General features: G+C 42.6%; 1 protein-coding gene across 1 annotated transcript in view; it reads right to left on the minus strand.

Annotated features, from left to right (window-relative positions):
* The window catches only part of LOC147111558 (unconventional myosin-XVI-like), a 79,584-nt gene extending 66,170 nt beyond the window's left edge, over nucleotides 1–13,414 (minus strand). The window contains exon 1 of the mRNA XM_085998630.1: nucleotides 12,998–13,414. Coding sequence (XP_085854756.1) covers nucleotides 12,998–13,139 — 142 coding nt within the window. The 5' untranslated portion in view covers nucleotides 13,140–13,414. The remainder of the gene's footprint in view (nucleotides 1–12,997) is intronic.
* Nucleotides 13,415–18,127: the final 4,713 nt, after the last annotated feature.

Here is an 18,127-nt window from a genome sequence, read left to right on the forward strand (position 1 = left end):
TTGATAGTGGGGGATTCGGTGATGGTAATGCCATTGAATATCAAGGGGAGGTGGTTAGACTCTCGCTTGTTGGAGATAGTCATTGCCTGGCACTTGTGTGGCGCAAATGTTACCTGCCACTTATCAGCCCAAGCCTGAACGTCATCCAGGTCTTGGTGAATGTGGGCATGGACTGCTTCATTATCTGAGGAGTTGTGAACATCCCCATTTCTGACCTTATGTTGGAGGGAAGGCCATTGATGAAGCAGCTGAAGATGGTTGGGGCGAGGACACTGCCCTGAGGAACTTCTGCAGCGATGTTCTGGGGCTGTGATGATTGACCTTCAACCACTACAACCATCTTCCTTTGTGCTAGGTATGGCTCCAGCCAGTGGAGAGATTTCCCCCCGATTCCCATTGACTTCAGTTTTACTAGGGCTCCTTGATGCCACACTCGGTCAACTGCTGCCTTGATGTCAAGGGCAGTCACTCTCACCTCACTTCTGGAATTCAGCTCCTTTGTCCATATTTGGACCAAGGCTGTAATGAGGTCAGGCACCGAGTGGTCTTGGGAGATCCCAAACTGGGCATCAGTGAGCATGTTATTGGTGAATAAGTGCAGCTTGATAGCACTATCGATGACACCTTCCATCACTTTATTGATGATTGAGAGTAGACTGATGGGGTGGTAATTGGCAGGCTTGGAGTTGTCCTGCTTTTTGTGGACAGGACATGCCTGGGCAGTTTTCCACATTGTCAGATAGATGCCAGTGTTGTATGGAACTGCTTGGCTAGAGGCGCGGCTAGTTCTGGATCACAAGTCTTCAACACGATAGCCGGGATGTTGTTGGGGCCCATAGCCTTTGTTGTATCCAGTGCGTTCAGCCGTTTCTTGATATCACGTGGAGTGAATCAAATTGGCTGAAGACTGGTTTCTGTGAAGGTGGGGATCTCAGGAGGAGGCCGATATGGATCATCCACTCGGCACTTCTGGTTGAAGATGGTTGCAAACACTTCAGCCTTGTCTTTTGCACTCACGTGCTGGGCTCCGCCATCATTGAGAATGGTGATATTCATGGAGCCTCCTCCTCCCGTTAGTTGTTTAATGGTCCACCACCATTCACGACTGGATGTGGCAGGACTGCAGAGCTTTGATCTGATCTGTTGATTGTGGGATCTCTTAGCCCTGTCTATAGCATGCTGCTTCCACTTTTTAGCATGCATGTAGTCCTCAGGTTGCAGCTTCCTCAGGCTGGCACCTCATTTTTAGGTACATCTGGTGCTGCTCCTGGCATGCTCTTCTACACTCCTTATTGAACTAGGGTTGGTCCCCTGGCTTGTCATAGAGTCTCCAAGAATTTAAGATTAATCTCCACTGTTGCAAGCACCATTGGTGAAGCGATCTCAAGTTGTTTTATTTTGAACATTGAGAGTCCTGTTTGAAGGATTACCCATGGCAATTAGTAAGAGAAGAACAGGAGGGTTGTGCGATGGACTGAGCCAGATGCAGGGAAGGCAGCTGGATGGAAGCCATCACTGAGACGTATGGTGAGAGAATGTGACGGGTTGAGGTATTAGATCTGTGGGAGGCAGGTGGTTTGTAAAAGAAAGAGAATTAAATTTAAACTTTAAAAACGTTAAGGTGAAGAGAGGCTCACAGGTGGATCTCAGAACAGAGCAGCAGGCAGAGGCCATTACATGGATCTAGGTGCAGAATAGGACACAGACTCCATAAATTGAATCTGAGGCTTATGGTAGGCCTGGTCTTTATATTAATGTGCAGATAATCTCTCTGTTATTTTGTTCATAGAGGAACACAATAACCTGCTCACTTCATAATTCACATTTAAATCAATAGAAGGACTGTAATTTTCAGTCCAAACGGAAAGTTTATCTATTATTAATAATCTTCCTTTTAGCTGGAGTCTAGTCAGGGACCGTCAGAGTAGATGTATCTCAGATCTTGTTTTTTCAGCAATGTAATTGGGTTGAGTTTTTTTGGTGGAATGTGATTGGGAAAAAATTGAAACTAGGTAGACTTAGCTTGATATGAAAGGTGAGTAATGAAAATAACCAATTAGAATAGAGATAAACACAGAGACTTAGCCAAAATAAATGGTCCCATATTTTACATTAAATTCTAAAGAACTTTTATTTGCATCTAACCTTGCTATTGCTTGACCTGGGAGCACTTGGTGCTGAGAGTGGATGCTTGAAATGGAAAGTGTCTCCTTACCCATCACTGGCATCCCTAATCTCGATGATTGTAAAAACTCAAACATGCAAAAAGTTATATCATCCTCGGTTCCGAGGGACTGCCTAAGAAGAAGAAGAAGTAGCACTAGATGAAATCAAGCTCAACTGTAAAGTTTTTTGTCATTTGGTTTTGAGTTTTTTGCTGATCAGAAAGGCCCACACCATGCTGTAGCCTCTGTGATTTCAGTTAAGCTCCCTATTATAAGCACTGCATTTTGCAGTAGATTAGTGCTGAGTCAGGATGGCCAAGCCGTCTAAGGCACTGTGTTCAGGTTACAATCTCCTCTGGAGATATGGCTTTGAATCCCACTTCTGACATTACTTACTTTATGGGGTTGCGGGTAATATATTATCATGGATAGATTATCATGGATAGAGGATTGGTTAACGGATAGAAAACAGAGAGCAGGGATAAATGGGTCATTTTCCAGTTGGCAGACTGTAACTAGTGGGGTACCGCAAGTATCAGTGCTTGGGCCTCAACTATTTGCAATCTATATTAATGACATAGATGAAGGGACCGAGTGCAATGTATCAAAGTTTGCTGATGATACAAAGCTAGGTGGGAAAGTGAGCTGTGAGTAGGACACAAAGGGGGAGAAATTGGGTGAGTAGCGCCACCTGTTAGCGCCTAAAGAGGCAGTCAGTGGCTGCTGCGCCTCCCGCGATATTCAGCAGGGGCACTAATGGTGGCATTAGCCTGTTGCGCTGTGCCGCCACCGATGATGTCATCGGTGTGCGCAGCACCCCGATCGCGATATTTGGTAGCGAACGCCGCTGTAGCGCCGTTCGCTACCCGCACCCGGTTCACGGGGCCTTGCTGCGCCGGCAGAGGCGCAAGTTAAGGTGGAGGTGCAGGGCGGCCTCCTTTTTCGGCGGCCGCCTGCCAGCACCTCCGTCCCCGGCCTCCTGGTCCCTCCCCCCCACCCCCGCAGCATTGCTGGCTGTTTCCCGCGAGCCCGGCACTTCTCCTTGGTGCCGGGCTCTTTTGCCGGCACTAGCGATCGGGGTTCGCGCTGTTGCAGGCCCCTCCCCCTTAACAGTGGGAGGAAGGCCTGCAGTACCGCAGCGTGCCGTGCCGCAGAGTGTGGCGCTGCGACACGTTGCGCTGCGAAATTCAGTTTCAGCGCCCTAAGAGGGACGCGGAGCGCCTCGAGCTTCGCCCCGTCTCCCTCTAGGGACACTTCAACTGAATTTCTGACGATTGCTACAGCTCCGAACGCTGTGCAAAAACCAGCGCCCAGGCGAACTTGGCGTCAGTTTGGCGCCTCAACCCAATTTCTAGGCCAAAGAGCCTGAAAAGGGATATAGACAGGTTAAGTGAGTGGGCAATAAGGTAGCAGATGGGGGGAAATGTGAGGTTATTCACTTCGTTAGGAAGAATAAAAAAACAGAATATTTTTTAAATGGTGAGAAACTATTAAATGTTGGTGTTCAGAGAGATTTAGGTGTCCTTGTACAGGAAACACAGAAAGTTAGCATGCAGGTACAGCAAGCAATTAGGAAGGCAAATTAAAAGTTGGCCTTTATTGCAAGGGGGCTGGAGAACAAGAGTAAGGAAGTCTTACTACAATTGTACAGGGCTTTGGTAAGGTCACACCTGGAGTACTATGGACAGTTTAGGTCTCCTTATCTGAGGAAGGACATACTTGCCGTAGAGGCGGTGCAACGAAGGTTCACTAGATTGATCCCTGGGATTAGAGGGTTGACCTATGAGGAGACATTGAGTAGATTTGGCCTATACTTTCTAGAGTTTAGAAGGATGAGAGGTGATTTAATGAAACATACAAGATTCTGAAGGGGATTGACAGGGTAGATGCTGAGAGGCTGTTTTCCCTGGCTGGAGAGTCTAGAGCTAGCGGGCATAGTCTCAGGATAAGGGCTCGGCCATTTAAGACTGAGATGAGGAGGAATTTCTTCACTCAGAGGGTTGTGAATCTTCGGAATTCTCTGCCCCAAAGGGCTGTGGATGCTGAGCTGCTAATTATATTCAAGGCTGAGCTAGATAGATTTATGGACTCGCGGGGAATTAAGGGATATGGAGATCGGGCGGAAAAGTAGAGTTGAGGTTGAAGATCAGCCATGATTTTATTGAATGGTGGCGCAGGCTCGAAGGGCCATATGGCCTACTCCTGCTCCTAATTCCTTTATTCTTATTGCAGTAGATTAGGGAGACCTGGAGTTTCTGTTTGAGTTGATCGCCAATCCTTAGTGTATCAGACAAAGTATCGAACTCAGGCAAAGAGAAAAAAACTGCAAATGATAGAACTCAGAAATAAAAATAAAAAGTGCTGAAAATGGAGTTGCTCCATCAAAATCTGAAAAGAAAAATAAAGGTTGTAAAGTGGTTGTAAAATCTTTGTCTGAACAGGGTGGGGCAAAGATTGTTGAATAATAGCCTGGTTAAGTACTAACATTTAATATGTAGGTGATGTGTTAGTATATCAAAATTAAAATATAGCATATTTGCTAGCAGAATGTAATGAAAGATTTTTAAAAAATTAAAGTGTGAAGAGAGATATCAACAATAGGATCACAAGATAAGGCATAACAAGTGAATGGGCAAAAAAGGAAGTAAAAGTAAGAGACCAGTGATGTTTGTGTGAAACAAAACTAAAGAGTTAAAAGGGGAGAGGAGGAGGATCCAGTAAACAGAGAAAAGGGAACCTGAAATTGAGAAAGAAAGAGGAGATTTGAAGCTGCGATAGAAATGGGAGGATAAGAAACCAAAGTAGAAAGAAGAGAACCTGAGACGGACATAGAGATAGACTGACAATGAAATACCTAAAACAGAGATATAGTTAGAAATGGAGATAGGAGAACTTGAATCAGAGATAAAGATAGATGGAGATAAATATGGAAAAAAGGAGAACCTGAAAGAGGGATAGAGATATAGATAAATATGGAGACAGAAGAACCTGAAAAGGTGTTAGAGATTGATCTAGAGCTAGAGATAAAGATAGGAGAACCTGAAAAGGGGATAGAGGAAGTGAAGTTACAGAGAAATAAATGAAGAGGAACAAAGAAACAAGTTGGAGGATCCAGGTAACAGAAAGCTGGTCAGAGCAGGTAGGTACCAAATTAAATCTGGAACAAGGGAAAAAAGGTTAAACGCTGAGCAGAGAGCATAAACCCTAGTGGTTAATAGCACGAGACCATGAGGTAAAACAATCAGGCATATGAGGGTGAGCGCATCAAGCTGGCACCAAGATGCAGGAGGAAAAAACAGGAAATACAAACTGGAAACTTATCCACAGTCAAAAACAGAGAATCTATGATTAAGCTTTATGCTGTGCTATCAGTAACCTTATGAATTTTGATTTTGCAATGAATGGTTCAAGTATATACCTATTGCTAGAGTGACAGCACTTTATATTGCATGAATAGTCCTTTAATAATTACTTTTCTTGTGTGAGCTGAAACCTAGTGAACATTGGTGAAGATGGAATTTTACTTCAGTTACAGAAAGAAATGTGTTTGCATTCACCAGAAGTTGTGCATCTTGAATGTCTGTAATGAACCATGCATGCTACTGAGTTACAGAGACATTCTGCCTAATGAACCTTAGGTGGAGGCGAATTATTACAACTTATTTCTTCTTCAGAACTTGAGCCTGTTTCACACATAGCTAACCATAGGTTATATATCCATGCTACTACAAGTATTTATACTAAGGTCTGATGATAATTTTTCAAAGTATCGCTTCACTAATGTTTCAATTAGAAATTTATGTTTTCTACACTGCCTCTAAAGCCCAAGGGTTACTCCATAAAATACAACTCATTCCCTGAATCCTGTCGTGCTTTCAGCCAGTTGAAATGCAGTTTATTAGGTTTTAACCTGTCTCAGTGAAATGTGAAAGGTTAAACTGTGGTGACTTCCCTTGAAAGTTGCAGCAAATCATAACTGAGATGAAATGAGCTACATTGCCTCTGTCCTATTAAACATTTATGAAACAAAATAACTTGCACTGACGTCAACAGGAGTTATAGCTTTATAATTTCATCATTCAGCAGCTGTGATTGAAATTGGGTCCCATATGGTCTATCTTTCGATGACACTGAATTGTGCTCGTCACTTGCTTCCTGTCAATTGTAAGCAAGAACCAGAGGCAAAGCGCATCAGTCAGTGCCACAGGTAAACTAATCCAAAGTGCTGTGTTCTGCATTTAAATATGTATCACCCACTTCAAACAACAGATAACAAAGGGGAGTTGTCTTGCTATTGGGAGGCTATAGTGATTAAAGGCACAGAATGACGGGAATGGCAATATATAAGCGGCATTGCACAAGAGAAAATATGGGAGTGAGGCTGTACTGATTAGGGGAGTGAGTGGTGGCAAAGGCAAGAGGTAGGAATTCCAATGGGGAGTCAGTGACAGAAAAGTTCAGTGGATGGGTTTGTGATGCAGGAAGCACAACATAACAGGAAATGCGAAGGGGTGTTGGGAAAGGGAATGAAATATACATGCAAGCGACAGGATGCATACAGTAATGAGTAATTGAAAGGAATAGGAAGCAATGTTAACAAAGTTTGATTAGATTTTTAAAAAGTAAATAAGGATAAACTGTTTCCACCGGCAGGAGGGTTGGTAACCAGAGGACACAGGTTTAAGATAATTGGCAAAAGAGTATGAGCAGAATTATTTAACGCAGTGAGTTGTTATGATCTGAAATGCACTGCTTGAAAGGGTGGTGGAAGCAGATTCAATAATAACTTTCAAAAGGGAATTGGATATATACTTATAAAGGAAAATTTGTAGGGCTATGGGGGAAAAGCAAGGATGTGGGACCATTGGATAGCTCTTTCAAAGAGCCGGCACAGGCATGATGGGACGAATGGCCTCCTTCTATGCTGTACGATTCTATGATTCTAAGGAGTTTTGTGAAGGGGCAGGGAAGAAAATGCCTTGCACCCTTCCAACATTCTTCCCCCCAAACCAAAACCTACCCTGAGCAACAATACCCCCATCCACAGCGCAAAGTGTGTCATCACTAGAATAGTGGCACAGTGAGCCTTGGGTTGAGTTACCAACATGTCATAGAGTGGAAGGGCATAGGTGAGCTCCCCTTTTGGCTCGACAGTTAATTTGAGCCATGCTGTATAGGCAGAGAGATCCCCACCATTTTGTTTTCATGGGCTCCCTGACATTGGTCTGAGGGTGAAATCCCTACTCACACCCTGACAGCATGAACTAAAGTGGCACTAACAAACTCAATAAGCTGTAAAGTGTAAGAACTGTAGCTGCAGACACAATCGTTGAAGCAATAATGTCAGTCACATCGTTGCACATTCCCTTGTTAGTAAACCATCTAAGTTGACCTGTAAGACACTTTTTACCAAATTATAATACCCCTTTATTACAGACTTCCATTGCAATCTTCTGGAGGTTTATATGACTAAATCCATTAAAGTAAGCAAGTCCAGGTAATCTCATGGTAAAAATGGTAGTTGGAAATAATAAATTTGACATAAACTGTCACATTTATAGAGCAATTTAATAACAATTTATGTAGTCCATTTGAAAGTAGGCATAAGTTGTTATCCATTTAGTGTGGTTACATCCCTTCCCTGAGGTTTTAAAATTAGAGTCTGATCTTGGTGTAATTATGCGACTGATGATGTGGAAATATTGTGACCTCAGTAAATATTATTGAACTGTTGAGTTTATGAAACACTGACATTTACATAAAAAACCTGTCAAAGGTATCTATCCATCTCTCTCTCTCTTGCACAGTGCAGAAACCTCACTTCTTGTTGCACAATTTTTGGTCATACTTCTGCATGAACTAATCCAGAACTTCGGGTCTCCATGGGTGAGTACGCACGGGGTACTCACCCGTAGGCCCAATGGAAGTGCCAGTTTCCTGCATGCACCGCGCATGCGTGGGAAACCGGCACTTCCGTTCCCCTGAAAGAAGGGGTTCAGAGTTCGAATGCGTGCACGGGAGAGGCTGCGCGTGCGCATCGAACTTAGGTTTTTTTTACAGGTTTTCCCGGGAGGGTAAGTCTCCAGAAGTTACACATTTAAAAAGCAGGCGTAAGGCCTGTTTTTTTCAAGGTAAGTGGTGAATTAACTAAAATTAAAACATTTTTTCCACAGTTTTATTATATTTAAATACTTTAAAGAAAGATAAGTTTATTATTAGCCCCTTTAGAGAATAAAATTATTTTTTTCAAAAATTAAAATTATTGTTTAAAAGTTATTTCATGTAATTTATAGTTTATTTAAAAAATGTGATGTTTTTAAAAAATTTATTTGAAGATTTAGTGATGTTTTGGGGCTCGTAGTATTTCTAAGTTTTGACAGCTCTTCCTGTCAAACTTATGAATGGGCATTTCCCTGCTCCGATTGGCTCCCCATGGCCCACGTGATCCCAGGGGACGCTTCGAACTAACTGCGCCCCTGGGATACGCAAGCACTGCACGCCGGCAGTTGGAGCAGGCCCCGGATTGGAATTCCACGGGGGCCCACAGCACAACGGCCGGTGCGCAAGGTAAGTGCAGGTCGGGGGCTTACACCCGCGGGAAGCCCCCGACCCGAATTCTGGGCCATTACTATTGTAAATTGCAATGTTAAAATTCCCATTCAGTTTTGCTTTATCAACAATCCCATTGTAATACAATCCCCTGGGCACTAGATGACACCTTGATGCGCCTCTGAATTCTGTCTCGCAGCTCTGACTGCCATTTTTTCCCTCCTTTTCTTGCCAGCTAAGTTCTCAGATAAAATGGTAAGGAAAACTAAAAATGCTGTATATCTGAAATAAAACAGAAACTGCTGAAATTATAAAGCAGATTAGTCGGCATCTGTAAAGAGAAAAAACAGGTACACGTTCACAACAGTTACTGACTGACCTGCTGTGGATTTCCAGGATTTTTTTTTTACTTTTCTGTAAATTTTCAGGTAAATTAAATTTACTTTTACACTTTTATTTCAACTCCATGTATAACTGACAAATACACCTGCTGTTTAGCTGATGTTGTGAAAGGTCATTTTGAATTCTTAAGAGCCCCCTCTTAATTAATTTTGGTAATGCATAAGGCCAGTTTTGAATTCTTAAAGGCCACCTCTCTATTTAATTAATTTTGCCGAATGAAGCCTGCGCCTTTAATTAATTTAGACAATCTGCAAGGCCGCTTGGAATTCATTAACCCCCATGTCTTTTGCTGATGTGTAAGGCTACTCTGAATTCTTCAAGCCCACCTCCTTATTTAATTAATTTTGACAAGCTTCTCCCCAACTTATATAAATGCCACTCTGACTTCAATTAATATATTTGCTGCAGTTTCTAACAATTCTATGTAAGGCCACTTTAAATTCATCTATCTTTTATTTAATTCATTTTGCTGAAATCGATCTTTATTTGATGAATTTAGTCATTATGTCCTGGTTTTTTGGAAACATTTGTCTTGATCGCTATTTGGTGTAAGGCTGCTTTATCTGCTCCATTTCCAGTTCTATTTACTTTATTAATTTATTGTCATTTCCTCTCATTCTCTGCAAGCCATTTCTAATTCGTAAAGCCCAACTGCTTAATTAATTAATTATTTTTTGATCTCCACGTCTCACTTTATTTAATTAAATTCACTTGAATCTTCAGTAAAGCCACATTTAATTCAGAAAGCTTTTGTACTCATTTAAATAATTAATCCATATAGAAAATAAGAAGGCCACTCAATTACCATTTTCACAGAATAATGAAAGACTTCCAAATCATTTTCCCCATAGATATGGGGCAGTGGGCAGCAAATCCCAAAGGCGAAGAGACAGATGCAATATCAGAGTTGATTGGAGGTAAGAAAATGTCCTAGGAGATTGGGGTGGGAGAATTTCCACAGGGTCCTCCGATATCTCACTGCAATGTCAGTGGAAACACTGGAGAAATGATCATCTTTAGCCACCTGTCCCATTTCTCCTAGAGTTCTGCTGATTTTCTGCTGAAGTTACGGCACAGATTGAGAAAATGCCCACAGAAAGTCCAGGTGTAGGTGAATTATTAGGCCAATCAATGATACAGGTAGGCTGAATGATGAGTTGGTTGTCATTTTTCAGGATAGCGAAAGACTGGGCATTGGCTATTACTGGTGGTGGAGAATGAAGATGGCAGTGGGGATAGTTTTTTCTTGCCAAACTTATCTTTAGCGCTCCTGGTGCCATGATTCATGCACCAGGAGCACATATCAAGAACTCAGGCACAAGTCCCTGTGACATTCTGACCATTAAATTACAGGTGTGAGCTTGAATTCCTGATTGGAAATCCTGGAATGCAAACTTCGGCACCGGCTAACCTGAAAATGAATATTTATCTCTAAATATCGTAACATCAGAAGCAAAAAGAATGGGGGTCAGATTTTACTCTCTTACACTTGGGCACAAAATATTATCTGGCTGAACATGTACAGGAAAATCAACTGGGATCCGTTATGGTCATGTGATCCTCCACATGCAATCTGCCTCTACATGCTCCTCCCAGATTCAAAAGGGGAAAATCGGTCCCATCTTTCCAATTTTGCTCGAAATACTGATTTCTCGAGTTTGTTCACACTGTTACAACATATAAGAAAATCATCCTGTAAGATTAGTGATTTCAGCATAGGGAAAGTTAAGATTTGATACCTTCCATTTGATTGATAAAATGCTGATGTTCAAGTGCGATGTAAAGTTTGAAGAGTAACAGAGACAGCAAAAGAAATGAATGAAGCAAGGAATATTTTAACCCAATGGGGATCAAACTCAAGGGAGTTTAGACAAGCAGCAGGGATGCCAGAGTAAACATAAGTACGTGCACCTCCTTTGGGTCAGAAGTTGGAGAAGAAAATGTAAGAGTGTAAGAGAGAGTTGAAAAAGATGAAAGCTGGGTTTCAATAAGAGTAGATGAGGGTGTAATGACTAAAGATGGAAATAGAAATAGACAGAATCAAAAATTGTGAAGATAACAGGAATGTTGGAAAAATATTAGAACTGAAAATGCAGATGCAATGGGTACAATTTTGGGCACCTTAGAGACAGTGGTGGGTTGTGAGTGTTTATGTTGTACTTACTTATTAGTGTCAGCTGTGGCTCAGTGGTAGTACACATGCCTCTGAGTCAGAAGGTTGTGGGGTCACAGTCTCACTCCAGAGACTTGAGCACCAAATCTAGACTGGCACTCCAAAGTAGTACGGAGGCAGTGCTGCACTATCAGAAGTGTTGTCTTTTGGATGAGACATTAAACAGAGTCCCTGTCTGCCCTTTCAGATGGACATAAACGATCCCAAGGCACTGTTTCGAAGAAGAGCAGTGGAGTTATCCCCGGTGTCCTGGCCAATATTTATCCCTCAACCAACATCACTAAAACAGATTATCTGGTCATTATCAAATTGCTGTTTGTGGAACCTTGCTGTGCGCACATTGGCTGCCATGTTTCCTACATTACAACAGTGACTACACTTCAAAAATAAAGTGCTTAGGGATGTCCTAAGGTCATGAAAGACACTATATAAATGCAAGTCTTTCTTTTTTTCTTTTTACTTGATGTTAATGATGTTGAGGAGGGAGGTACATACTCCAGAGAATTAAATTACTTCCTTGAACTCACTGTTTGGATGTCATATATAATTAACTAATTATCTGTATTTAAGAGCACATTGGGCAGAATTCCTTAAAAACAAAATTAGAATTTCACTGCTAAATTAATTTCTACATACAACTGAGATTAATTAGAAAATGTATATGTGAAATATTTGTATTTACCTCTGACACACAATGTTGAATACTTTAACATTCACTATGTGAATTATGCTGTTATTGGACAGAAAAGGGTCAATTATCCAATCTCATGCTCCAAGTGGGAAGTCACACATGAATGGAGCATGGGTTGGAGACAGAGCTACAACACTATAGCACTGTCCCTCTGACCAGTGGTCCCTTTGAGTGAGGCTCCCTCCTGCGACCACAGAATTGGCAAATTTACCTTATGGAGTGAATAATGTGCGTTTACAGTGTGGTAGTCTAATGGCGGGACAGCAACAGCAAAATTCAAGTGATGTAGAAATGTATTCTATTTCCCGGGCTTAAATTACAGAAGCTCACTCTTTGATATCTCTATAAACATACAAAAAATGACACGCAGGAGAATGACCCTCTGGTCCAACCAGCCTGTCCCACAGAATTATGATGCCTTGAATATAAATATGTATATACACACACACTGCCTGAAAGGGTGGTGGAAGCAGATTCAGTACTTGGATATATACCTGAAAAGGAAAAATTTGCAGGGCTATGGAGAAAGAGCAGGGGAGTCAGACTAATTGGATAGCTCTTTCAAAGAGCTGGCACAGTCACAATGGGCCGAATGGCCTCCTTCTGTGCTGTAAGATTCTATGATTTTAGGATATATATATGTTGGAGTCATTAACTCAATTTCTGCGTGGTTTTTACACTAGCGATGACAAACTGGATGCACTATTCACTATTATTTAAGAGGCTGTGACGTTCCCAAAATACTACTTCTGCTTTGTGACATCACCACGGCAGTGTTATCACTTTATTTTGCAGCTGGTTACTAGGATTTGCTGTTTTCAGTAAATATCATACAAGTCTCAGTTACAGGAAAAAAAAGGCAATATCCTGAGAAGGTATATATATTATAGTCTGGCAGTTAAATCACCCATGACGCTACTAAATGTCACATAAATGGACAGATTAATCATGAAGAAGATTTGTCCATTTTAGTCTAATTTTACACTATTTCTCAATGTGAACAATCATTCTTCAAACCTTCATTTGCTGCTTCTTTAGAAGCCGCCGATATACATGCAGTCACAGCCTCATATGAAGCACTCAGCCGCGTATTGGGGTCCCTCTTTGGTTTAGGAGGAGGTTGTTTCCGTGGTGACTGCAGGCCATTGCTATCATCCATACTGAATACTGAGTGAAGGGAGGGTGATCTGATGGATGATCCAATCACAGAATGTGCCAACCCATCGACAAAGGTAGGTGCCGACACCGAGCTCGAGTGAAAAGGCTTCGGCGCTCGGCAGCCCGAAAGACTGTCTTCATTGACCTTTCCACTCCCGATGCCAGATCTGAAATTAAAATGATGTCCAGATGCTGAATTAGAACAATGAACTTGTTCATGGAAACGTAATGCCAGCTTTTCACAAAAAACAGGCAACCAACACCCCCACTGTGAGGTGAGGGTGGAAGCACTGCTCCTGTCAAACACAAATCCACAGAAAGCCAGCTGTCTTCTGCTGTTCATTTCTGCTCTGTGCAAATCAAAACACTTTTAACTATTTTACCTCTATTATATATAAGACTTTAAAGAAACACTGATAAGTTATGATTTAAAAAGAAACACACGTTTCTGAATAGTTTATTGTCATGCATTGTAATGGGAGCTGAGGTTCCTCCAATGCCATCTATTTGGCTGCTTGCAAATAGGAAAATAGACGACAGCAAGCAGTCCCGCTAATACCGTGGCTGCTGCAGATGCTGCGAGCCTGCCTGAAACAGGCTGGTGGGATGACACAAAACGGTTAACTCTTTCACTGGAGCAAACCAGTATTTAGTGGCAACCAGACTTTCGAAGCACCTGGGTGTTAAACAGAACCTATTCATTGGATTTGTGTGCAGCATATTAATAGCCAGAACTGTAACCCTTCAAGTGACATTTGCTTGCATTTGATAAATCAAACCACTAGCTCAGAAACTTTCAGCACACTGGGGTAGCTCAGATTTACTGCAATATTTAATTAGTATCTTTTATCCCTTTGAATGGCTTTCACCGCTCAGATTTGTAACATGCCCAAGTTAATTATTTGACTCCTTAAAGTCATTTTAACATACTTATATATGGTCTAAAAGCCTTGGCTTCTTGCAAATCCAGCAATCATTTCTCGTACTGAATGGGATATCAGAAGTCCATGCTTACCGTTTTGTGGCCTGCTCGTCTCTGTGTCGTGCCTCTAACTTTTCCCTCAGGTAATCTGCGTTAAGTTCATTCCTAATCCTGTCATTTTCCCGTGCAATGTCAGACGCATTTTGAATGACCAAGGAATCATACGCTTTCAATCCCATATCTTCCGCAGTCTGCAAAAAGCTTTCAATGGAGTTGACCTCTTGCTGTTTGATGTTCATCTTTTGCAGCAGCCGCTGGCGGGCTAGAAATTCTCTGACAACTACCATTATGGAACAGAATTATGCATCCGCAGTTCACACAATAAAATGTACAAGTCAATAATGCAGAAAAAAGCACAATACTACTGACTGGTGAACAGATAACAAAAACTATAGTCAATTAATAACCCTGAGAAATTCAATAGCACATTATGTTTCAGCTTCTTGTACTGGGTTCATTTGGTTTGGTCTGTTCATTAATTTCTGAACTGTTACAATTATAAAATTAAATCACAAATATATATATAAAACCTTACAATAAAAACATCCTTTTCTTTGTGAAAACTTGAAATTACAACACGGTGTTGACAGAGAATATGAAAGGAAATAAATTGAATAGCATCATTTTAATGTTTTTTACCTTTCTGACAGATGATAATTTTCTTCTGCAAATGAAGACATTGCTCATTGAGGTGATCTGTTTGCCAGTGCTTCATAAACACTTCACTCTGGCCCATCTGAATAAAAACAATAGGAATTTTATGAGCCAGAAATCCCTGTTTGTAAGATGGTAATTCAGAATGGATTCCATGGTGTCACCGTGTTGAAAGGGACTGGGACTATAAACAGTGTCCGAATCAAAGTTTAGCCATATCTTTTAATCTGATGTTAACCAGTTCTGTAATTAAAAGGCTGTTTGGCTTTAGCTACAACCAGATTAAGAATTCTTGGGGCCCTAGGCATCAAGAACATTTGGAGTCTCTCTGCACACCCCACAAAGCACTTCCCATCCTGAGCATGAAGGGAGAACGTTACCCAGCCTCCAGATAAGAGCCTTAGAGACACTATTTTGTATATTTAGAATTGCTGTTCTACGTTATCCCCTGGCATAGAGTGTAATCTGAATATCTACATTCTCAGTTGAACCTGTTGCCAGCCATATTTCATTTAAAGTGAGATAACCAAAAATGGTGTCCCACAAAACACCAAGTAAGTTATATCCACTTTTAATTCATAAGAGAAGTTATTTACTTGCAGAGCCACAGGGAAGGGAGGATGATGACAAGGAAGAAAAAAGAATAAATCTAGGCCACTGTAAATTATTATCTCTTAGTTTGGAATGAGCATGCACAGTTCGCTCTGGCCTAATAAAGCAAGCACATGGACCAGCAACTCATCGTGTCTCTATCCTTCATTTGTTCTACCCACATATATCACAGCCACTGCGGACAGTATTGCAGCAGCTTTCATGGGACTAGCGACGAGGATGGGATCCCAAAGCCATCTTTAGGGATCTTGGAAGGACACAGTGTTCAACCTTTGAGTGGACAAGTTTAAGGTGAATGTGTGACACCTAAACTGAATTTTTGCGATGTTTTACCGCTAATGCTCATGCAGAATCATCTGCACTTCGCCTTCACGTGTATGTATACACAGCAACAGCAGCATTGATTCTCACAGGTAGCGTGCTGAGTCACTGTTCAACAGGAACGGGACAATCATGGCCGCGCCTATGGGAGTCATCAGAAGCCTCGGCATGTATGACCGAGCTCATGAACCATTCAGTTCTTACATTGAGTGGATGGAGATTTTTTTAAGGCCAATAACATTATTGAGACCGAAGGTGCAGACAAGAATATTCAAGCTCAAAATAAAATAATTCGTGAATGGAAAAAAGCAATTTTTCTAATGGAGATCAGGCCAGATGTCTACGGAATGTTGACAAACCTACTCGAGCCAGGGGAAGCAAAGGATGCGTCGTTTGAAGACATTGTCGAGAAACTCGAGGACCATTTCAACCCAAAGCCATTAGAAATACCAGAGTGCTATAAGCTTGGTACCAGAAACCAAAAACAAAATGAAACCATCAGTGAGTACATTGTAGTCCTTATGAACCTGTCTTTGCATTGTAACTTCGGCACATTTTTGGATTGTGAGTTGCGAGATAAGTTGGTGTGTGGACTGGTGGATGAGCGCACACAGTCCAAGTTACTGAACACTCCGAACCTAACGTTTGACATAGCATGCAAAATTGCCCTATCTAAGGAGGTGGCATCTAAGAATGCTAGGGAGCTCTGTCCAACTCAAGTGACTAGTGCAGTTGCGGTCTACAGTTACAAAGCCACCACCAAACCTAAATCTGTGAGACCGAGTCAAAAGCATGTCAGTGAGAGCAGTTCAGTGAATTGTTATCACTGCAATAGAAATCACTCATCACAATCCTGCCAATACAGAAATGCAAAGTGTTTTCACTGCTAGGAACAAGGCCATATTTCAACAGCTTCCAGAGCTAGATCTAAAGCAGGAAGTCCAGTGGCAATGCAAAGCAGTGACAACAAAAGGGAGTTCACAATATTGAAGTGAACACACCTAGGGTTGCAAAATTGAGTCGCGCCCCCTTTGGGGCACTAACTTCGCCGGGGCTGAAAAAGTTAGCGCCCCCGCGGCTGAAATTCATCGGTAGCGCCCCAAGAGGGAAGCGGGGTGCTACTGGAAGTGCCCTGCCTCCCTCTTGGGGCGCTGCGAGGGAATATCGCGCCGCTACCTGCCGCAGCGCCATGCACTGTGGCACATCGCACCGCGGTACTGCAGGCCTTCCTCCCCTTCTTAAAGGGGAGAGGCCTTGCACAGCGCGACCCGGGGCCCAGCTGTGCCACCAGGGGTCAGAGTGCCGGCAAAAGAGCCCGACACTCAAGAGAAGTGCAGGGCTCACGGAGCGCAGCCAGAACGCCACGGGGCGGGGGCTGGTCAGGAGGGCGGGGACGGCAATGTGGGCAGGAGCTGGCGGGCGGCCAACAACAAAAATGGCCACCCAGCACCTCGCATTAATTAGCGCCGCCCCGGCTGCAGGTAGGTCCCCCTAACCCCGTCGGACATAGCGTCCGGAGGTAAGTCAAGGGGCTTTACCGTAGATCGTGGCCGGGGCACGAGTGGGGCGCTGTGCACAGCGATGACGTCATTGCTGGCAGCGCCGCGGGACGCTAAAAGTTACCGCTGCAAGTAACCGCCCGCTGAATTTCACAGGAGGTGTTGGCAGCGCCGCGCCAGGCGCTGGTTGCTTTGCGCCCCTTTTGCTCCCTCTTAGGGCACTAACGGGAGACGCAAAGCAACTGAATTTTTCCCCCCTGATGTTGAAAAACTAGGCATCTACAGTATCTATGCCATTAGCAGCAACGCTAGCAGTCGTGAGAAAGATTTCCATACAAAACTTTTGATCAACGAGCAACATATTGATATATGTATCGACACAGCAGCGGACTGCTCTATCATGAGTAAGGATACATATGAGAGTAAATTTAATTAAGTACCACTTACAAAGAGTACCGTAGTGTTAAAAACCTACTCCGCAGACATCCTAGAAGCATGTGAACAAATGGAAAGTGCCATTCAACACAATGGCCAGTCAGTAAAGCTGCCTATTATTGTAGCAAGCTATAACAACAGGCCAACTCTCATGGGCAAAGACTGGGTGAGAAAGTTAAAACTGGACTGGAAAAACGTCTTCAGTGCAGATGCTTCAAAGATGCGACTCGACACAATGCTGAACAAGTATGAAAGCACGTTCACAGACAGTTATGAGGGCCGCACTGGGTATGGCACACAAATCTGCATCAAGTTCAACACCAAGTCTGTCTGTTGTAAGGCAAGGCCGTCCCCTATGTGTTGAAAAATCAGGTGGAGAAAGAGCTAGCAAACTCAGAGAGAACGGAGTGCTAGTAAAAACTGACAAAAGTTAATGGGCTACACCGAATGAAGGAGCGAGAGCTGGAGAGAGCAGCTTGAAGGAGC

The sequence above is a fragment of the Somniosus microcephalus genome, chromosome 10 (genome assembly GCF_052327205.1).
Source record: "Somniosus microcephalus isolate GS21.2 chromosome 10, FLI_Smic_1.0, whole genome shotgun sequence".
Taxonomy (NCBI): domain Eukaryota; kingdom Metazoa; phylum Chordata; class Chondrichthyes; order Squaliformes; family Somniosidae; genus Somniosus; species Somniosus microcephalus.